Below are 7,553 nucleotides of genomic sequence, written 5' to 3'. Positions count from 1 at the left end.
GCCTATCCCAGCTGTCATAGGGCGAGAGGCGGGGTACACCCTGGACAGGTCGCCAGTCTGTCGCAGGGCCAACACACAGGGACAGACAACCATTCGCACTCACATTCATTCACACATTCACACCTAGTGGCAATTTGGATTATCCAATTAACCTATCCCCACAAGCTGCATGTCTTTGGACGGTGGGAGGAAGCCGGAGTACCCGGAGGGAACCCACGCAAACACGGGGAGAACATGCAAACTCCACACAGAAAGACCCCGGCCTGATGTTGGAATTGAACTCAGGACCTTCTTGCTGTGCGGCAACAGTGCTAACCACCGTGCCACCGTAAATGTGGGCTCATTGTGCTAACTGTAGCTACTTGTACATAATCCTTTGAAAAGAAGCACAGAGTCACTTGAGACATGAACTAAAGCATTTGCAATTTGATAAAACCAATGAGAAATGACATTCTGTTGTGAACAATTGCAAGGTGGTTTGGAGATCTGTCCATGTTATTTTGAGAATGTCATCTCGGTTTCAAGAAATGAGCCAAACCAATCGAGAAAAACTGTAATACTGAAGGTGGGGCTATTGGCCCTGTGGCATGAAACCCTGTCCCCATCTAATGGTCAAGAGAGGCGTTACATGAACATAGAGAGTCCCTGCTGAGTCAGCTCAGTGATATTAGAAGCTTTGGCACAAAAGAACAAAGTTATTTGCCCTCTGCGATGTCTGTAAAATATATTCTGATAAAAGCGGTAACTTCATGGTAGCTTTTTTTTCCACTTTTTGTTTTAAGTTACTGAAACCTCCAACAACGGAAAACATCTGGCTGCTAATACTTGAATGTTCTGTAAAAGCTACAGTTGACCATCAGGAGTAAGGTGGTCATGTATATTGTGCTGGCACTTATTTATCAAATGTTCAGAGTTGTTTTTACAATCTGTTTTAGAATAACTGATTAATAGACTGCACTGCTTGGTGCAAACAGTCAACCGGACTCCAGTTTCTGACAGATTACATCAGCTATAAAACCTAATCTGACGTTTCTGTTTCTTTCCAATAAATAGTCGGGTATGTTTTTGCTTATTTACAAGTGGGCACTTTTTGCGTCGCGTCATCTGACAGGTTACTGTTCTTATATTTGTAACATTGTATTGGATTAAGCTTTTCCAAGTGCCCTGCGTTAATTAAACTAGATTTCTCCCTGTGGTGTATTTGCTGTGGTTCAACTTCCTCCAGTAACTGTTAACAAGTTCAGTTCACTACAAGTCAGTCCAGACACAAGCACAGGAATTACTGTCATACATACATTTATTTTATATAAAAGAAAACAAGGGTTGTAATATTAACAGTTATACACACACAGCCCAATCACTGGAAAACTACTGTATCCAACATGGCAGCTAGGCACTGAACAATGTTGGATGTCATTAAAACATCTACGTGCTCCTCCAAGTGCCTCTTGGGATCCTGTAGATTAAATAACAAAAAAGTTTTAAAAAGATGAAAAATGTAAACCACAGGGTCAAGATTTTCAGATCCTTTTTGAGAATTCCCTGGTTTCAATAAAGTTTATAATAAATACAAACAAAAATCTACCTGTTTTCCAACATTCTTGATTGCCAGCTGCTCAGGGGTCATTTTGTCCTCTTCTTCAACGGCCTGAGGTGGAAATATGACAGTATGTCAGTATTGTGGAACAGTATGGTAAAAAAAAATAATTTAAAAATTTAAAAAAATTATCTGCTGCTGAATTATTTCAAGTCGCACCTTATTGTAGTTCTTAGCCAGCTCCAACATTTCTTTGACGATGGTCTCATTGTGCTTGCAGTGCTCGCTGTAGTCCTGCAGGGTCAGACCCTCCATCCAGCTCTTCTTATGCAAGTTCAACAGCATCTGAATAAGAAAAGTCATGTGTCATATGTTCTACCACAAATTAACAAAAGTATTAACTCTTTAATAGGTTGTGAGACTCAAACCTTCTGCTCCAGCTCATTTTTCCTGTAATTGATGGTGATGGAGTAGTAGTGTCTGTTGAGTCCGTGAATCAGGGCCTGAAAACACAAGAAACATCAAGTTTAGCATTTTTTTTTCCTTTTTGGATAATGTCAGCAAACATTGCACAAAAAAAATCTCTAACACTGGATTTGTTTTGAATTTTTACAAAAAATCCTCTTTAGATCTTTTACACTGATTTAGTTTCAATACAATGGCTGGAAATGAAGTGTGATGAATGGCAGGGCACACAGCTGTTCCTGTTCTTCACGTCTCTCTGAATGCAACCTTACTAGTGCCAACTGCCTCAGGTATATGCTGTTATGCAACGATTTAACTGCATGTAAATAAAGTTAACTGAATTGTGTTTGTTCATGTTATAACAAGCTGATTGTTGAGGCTAACTGAACACTAACAACAAAACAAACAGCTGGTGTTGTCTGCAAATATTCAAAGAAAACGCTGAACATAATTTTATGGAGAAGCATGAGTGACTATTACTTTGCATATGATGTTCAGAAACTGGAGATAACAATACACGTTGCTACCATCTGTTAGGAGATTTTAAGAAAAAACCCATGTTCTAAGAACACAAACAGCAGGTTACCTGGATTGAAGGCTTGTTCAGATGACCCAGGTTGGATGTGGTTTGTCTTGGTTCATGACCCAACACCATCATGTTGGCATTGATCAATCTGAAGGCATCAATAACAACCTGAAGATGACAGTGGAGGAAAAACCGTTTCACAATTAAACGATCATCATCACTAATTCATTATGAATTCTCACTTAATAACTGATCTTGTGCGCTGCACTTGAAATAATAAGAGGCTGATTAGAGGGTTTCTCCTTGGTACCCACTCATCCCTACCTTCCCTTTGACGCTCTGAATTGGATCAACGACCACTGCGACAGCTCGCTCTGACAGAGCCTCAAAGCTCTGCTGTGTGTTGATATCCACACCAGATAACCAACAACCAAACCCAGGGTGACTGTGGTACCATCCCACCACCATCTCTGGTCTGTTAAACAGCACAGGAAGAGGACAGCAGACATATGTGAATATGATTTTAGAGACATTTAACGTAAATTTTTTCATAAAAACTTTTCATTTTCTCTTCTAAGCCTTCACTTTATGCATCAATTACTAGCTAAGCAGGTATTTGATCAAACTATCCTTTTGAAAATGAGTTTTTATTCATTTTATATAGTCTCAAGTGTTACCTGCCGGTCTGCTTTAGCATGTCCAACATCTTGGCCTGAAACACAGGATCCACTGCTTCGACACTCACACCCTGTGAGGCACAAAATTGTGATTTTGTGAAAAAGTATAAAGTCAACATTAATCATCACAAATTTATTTCAAAATTGGTCATATCATGATACAAACAAGGTGTTTATTATCCAACTGTGCACTCCTTGGTAATCTACAGGAGGAGATTGGGACAAATGAACTTACCGTTCCTGACTGCGGCATGGCAAACACATCAATCACTCGCACTGTGTAGTCATCAACAAATTCTCCCAGCATCAATCCCATGACCTCCATGGGTACACCAGCACGCCCGTGTTTCAACATCTGAGGAATAGCATGAAAAGTCATCGAGATGTTTTTTTTTTTATGGACATCACATATTTACTGCTGATGATGTGGTGCAGAGGTGTTACCTTGAGCAGGGCAAGAGAGGAGATGTACACCTGCTCTGCTGTGTCCACAGCAGGTGCATCTGTTGGGGGGCCCTGAGGAGCAGTGTTTTTTTTATTAGTTCAGGCTTTTGTAAGACAGCAGCAGCTTTTACTAATCACCACATTCCAGGTATCAGTTAGAATTTTAGAGCATACAATGTGCATATGCATTATATTTCTTTCTGTTAATATTTATTTAATGGCAGTAACCATCTGATAAAACCTGCAGCACACAAGCACTCCCCTTTAGCAAGTGTATTTTTTATGTAATGTAGTTATCTTTAGGTTACCTGGCCAAGACCTGGCATTCCACCTCCGAGCCTAAGCAGCCGGTCCATACTGAGATGTGTTAACTGTGAAACAGAAACAAACAAACAAAAAAAAGTTTTGTTAAACTCGTGATCAGGACATGGTTTGTGAAGATACAGAGTTATATGTAATAGTTCCTTCAGTCCACATTTATTCAAAGAAAACTTATAGAGATCAGATTTTACTCTGTTTGGACAATCTCCAAATTAATAAGATCACCCTATACATTATTTAAAATTATATTTAACTGCTAACATTAAAATAAATGTACCTTATGCATATTTTATTTTAATATTTTGGTTATATTTTGTTTTTATGAGATTAGACGTTATGTGTAGTCACAGTGTACGTAGGCCTAACGAGTAAACTCGAGTAGAAAATTCGGACTATTTCTAAGCTCTGTGTGCAGAAAATGAGCTAAACTGCACTTCCAGTAACACAAAAAATTACATTAATTAATCAAATATCCATATTCCACAGAAAGGCTAATGACAGTTAGCTTCAATGTGCTAATTCACCCATAATCGTCAAACGCAATACGGCAACATCATAAGCCTGATAAAACATTATCGGCTCGTATGTTTTAGTTAATGTATCATTACATGCCTGTGGCTGATGACTATAGTTTTAGCTTGTTTACTGTTTTGAGCTGCTTTTAGCTCAGTTCACGGACACAATTAGCGTGATGCTAGCGCTAGCCTGTTTGTGCTAACTTAGCCTGCACCGTTTAGTACAAGAAAATGATTAACAAATTGTTTACAGTAATCCCCTTTCATCAGATTTAATGACTTCTGTGAGCTGTGTTGAACGTCTGCCTCCACTTACCTGCTGTCAGACCTGTGTGGTATTCAGAAGAGTTTGTTTTTCTGGTCGTAGCCGAAACAAACCACCCGGCTACAATGAATCAGCCAGAATCGTCTTTTTTCCACAGAGTAACTGTCGCACTAATGACGTATATTGGTGGAGCCCGACTGGCATTTGCAACATTGAGACACTAGAGGGAGCCACAGTTATGCATGTTAAGTCATTTAGGACAACAAATCGATTATGTAAAGAATTCGACAAGAAGGAGAAGAAGAAGAAGAAGAAGAAGAAGAAGAAGAAGAAGAAGAAGAAGAAGAACCAGATTTATATCAAAAGTCTTTATAATTTATTATTTGTATTAACTTTTCTGTTAATCTAACCAGTTGAATTATGGGTACTTATATATCAGCTCTTTCTGTCAATATATACATATTTTGAAGTCATTTACATACCCTCATCATGGACATGACTGTCATGTTAATTTTGGACAACTCGGCCCTTGTGTATGCTGTATAGTTTTCCAGGGAGGAATGATTGTACAGGTTACACATTTAGTGACTCAAGAAACAATAATTGGGTGTACAGGCTTGAATTTATTTTGCATTTTCTCTAAGTCACACAGGGTCAGATATAAACATACACATCAACTTATATTAAAATGTCTATCAACAAGCAGCACCTTGACCAGATGCTTTTGCTAGCCATCAAGTCAACCCAAACTAGTAACCAAGTTTGAACTGTCTCACTGTTTTTGATGCTATTTGATTTGAGGTGAAGTGGAAGAATTTGGAGGTAGCCCTTCATTATTATTCTTCCATCCACTTCGTGCAATTTACCACTGACAGCAAAACAGCCCCAGAGTATGACGCTACAACCACCATGCTTAACAGTCAGTCCAATTTTTTTAGTTTGAAAGCCTCACCTTCACTCCTCAGTACCTACATACCTCTTGCCACTGTGACCAAATAGCTTAGTCTTTAGCTCATCTGACTAAAAGGCGTTTTGCTTGCTTTAGATTTTTTGGAGCAGGGGCTTCTCTCTCTCTCTCAGCCCATGGCCATGTAAAACTAGCTTCGCTGTGGACAGTGATGCTGGTTTTCCAGCAGTTTTCAGTTAATAGAAGGCGTGAGCCTTGGTTTCTGAACATCCTAACCTATTTACTCTCATCTGAGGGTGAAAGTTTCTTTTTCCAGAACTTGCCAAAGTGGCGACACATCCAAATTACTGATGATCCTGGAATCTGCAGCTGTTTACAAATGGCCCAAGAGACCTCCCCAACTTGTGTAACTCTAGAATTCTCTTTCTTAGATCTTCACTGAGATCCTTGGATGTTCCCATTGTTCTAAGTGTTGATCAATCCAGTGAGTGCGGTCAAACAAATCCTTTTTATGTATTTTCTAAATGTAATGAATCTAACCAGTTGCCACCTCTAGCCTTCACATCAGTATCATTTCTATGGAAAACAGAAGTGTATAAAGTAAATAGTATTTTTATATAAAGGCTGAAGACTGCTGTGATGTTTTCATGGTTTCTCCTTTTTCAGCAATCAAGCATTTCATTGCTCCCAAAGGAGCCACAAACGCTGAGCCAAACCACACCATTACTGGAGTTGTGAAAAAGCTTTTCTGTTTGTTTCCTGTATTCTGGCCAGACAGGAGCCAGTTCTACAGAACAACTCGTATGATCTCACCCAGCACCGTTACTAGATACACTGCGATGCTAGATGCGTCAGCTGCCACGCTGATGGCGCCAAGGGGGTATTTCAAATTCCCTTATTCTTTGGTGGATGTGGACAGAGCAGATAATCATCTACATTCCTCAGCCCCTCCCTCTTCAAACCCTCAGACCCCCCCCGCTACATCAACACAGTTCAATACACTCAGCAGTCTTAACCAGGATGTGCTTCCTTATGATGGGTTTCTCTGACCTTTGGGATCCAGGGCTAAATTAGTAGGGCGTACATTATTAACTTTGCCTCAAAAGTACATTGTTTCAGGGCTTTCTGCTGGCTTATTTTTTGTTATAGTTTTAATACATACAGTCATTATTCTACCAAAAATGATGAGAGAAGCAATTCTTAAAACATCTGGAGGAATTATTCAGAAAACTGAAACTAAATTCTATGGAACAATCGACCTACTGGATATTTTAATTATTTATAAAGAAGAGCTTTTAAAAGAAATAATTAAAAAAAAAAGTAGAATGAAAAAATACAGAGATTTGACTCATCTACATTTGAATCTTTTGTGAAACCTCATCTGTCACCAGCACATTGGATGTATTGGATTTATTAATCAAACATGGCCTAACTTCATAAAAACAAGTGTACAAACACATTTATGAAAACAAATGGTGCAGCTGACTGTTCAGATAGGAATCATTGGACTTTTCAAGTCACATCAGAAGTGGCTTGTAACTCAAAACCAGCATGAAACCTTAATCCTACCAGCAGAGGAAATAAGGAAGAGAAATTTGATGCTTTAAGAGCTTCCCTGCACCCTGATGGGATTTGGATTTAGAGCTGCTTTATAAATCTCCAGCAGGACTTGCAGCAGGATGACTACTAGAGGAAGGCACTGCTTTGAGCCTTTAAACATTTGTATGTGAATGCAAAATGAGTGTAATTAGATCAAAGTAAAAAAGGTAAAATGGGTGCTCTAAAAGTTAGAACCAACAAATCCACAACACACATCTACACGTGTGTGGTCTCTGATACCATTTCCTCCTTTTTACATGTGTGAAAACCTCTTGGTAATGGTTCAGCTTGGGCCCA

General features: G+C 39.1%; 1 protein-coding gene across 2 annotated transcripts; it reads right to left on the bottom strand.

Annotated features, from left to right (window-relative positions):
* Positions 1 to 1,279: 1,279 nt before the first annotated feature.
* psmd14 (proteasome 26S subunit, non-ATPase 14) lies at positions 1,280 to 4,938 on the bottom strand. Of its 2 annotated transcripts, none has more exons than XM_085404205.1 (11): positions 4,802 to 4,938; positions 3,958 to 4,020; positions 3,650 to 3,721; positions 3,441 to 3,560; positions 3,206 to 3,276; positions 2,853 to 3,003; positions 2,589 to 2,696; positions 1,966 to 2,040; positions 1,757 to 1,882; positions 1,586 to 1,648; positions 1,280 to 1,456 (listed from the first exon to the last, which is right to left on the bottom strand). In XM_085404205.1, the coding sequence occupies exons 2-11, from the start codon at positions 4,003 to 4,005 to the stop codon at positions 1,358 to 1,360; spliced, it is 933 nt and encodes a 310-aa protein (XP_085260331.1). In that variant the 5' UTR covers positions 4,006 to 4,020; positions 4,802 to 4,938; the 3' UTR covers positions 1,280 to 1,357. The 2 variants fall into 2 exon arrangements, with proteins under 2 accessions (XP_085260331.1, XP_085260341.1); XM_085404215.1 differs by having other exon boundaries at positions 4,814 to 4,911.
* Between the last annotated feature and the right edge of the window lie 2,615 nt (positions 4,939 to 7,553).

The sequence above is a fragment of the Rhamphochromis longiceps genome, linkage group LG1 (genome assembly GCF_057381845.1).
Source record: "Rhamphochromis longiceps isolate RC_006_pf linkage group LG1, R_longiceps_female_GT1.1, whole genome shotgun sequence".
NCBI lineage: Eukaryota > Metazoa > Chordata > Actinopteri > Cichliformes > Cichlidae > Rhamphochromis > Rhamphochromis longiceps.
This window is presented reverse-complemented; position numbering and strand designations above follow the sequence as displayed.

Coding starts and splice junctions, on each gene's coding strand:
- psmd14 (XM_085404205.1), bottom strand. CDS start 4,005: ATGGACCGGCTGCTTAGGCTCGGAGGTGGAATGCCAGGTCTTGGCCAG. Junction 3,722..3,957: donor GAATGCCAGGTCTTGGCCAG/GTAACCTAAAGA, acceptor ACTGCTCCTCAG/GGCCCCCCAACAGATGCACC. Junction 3,561..3,649: donor CCTCTCTTGCCCTGCTCAAG/GTAACACCTCTG, acceptor GCTATTCCTCAG/ATGTTGAAACACGGGCGTGC.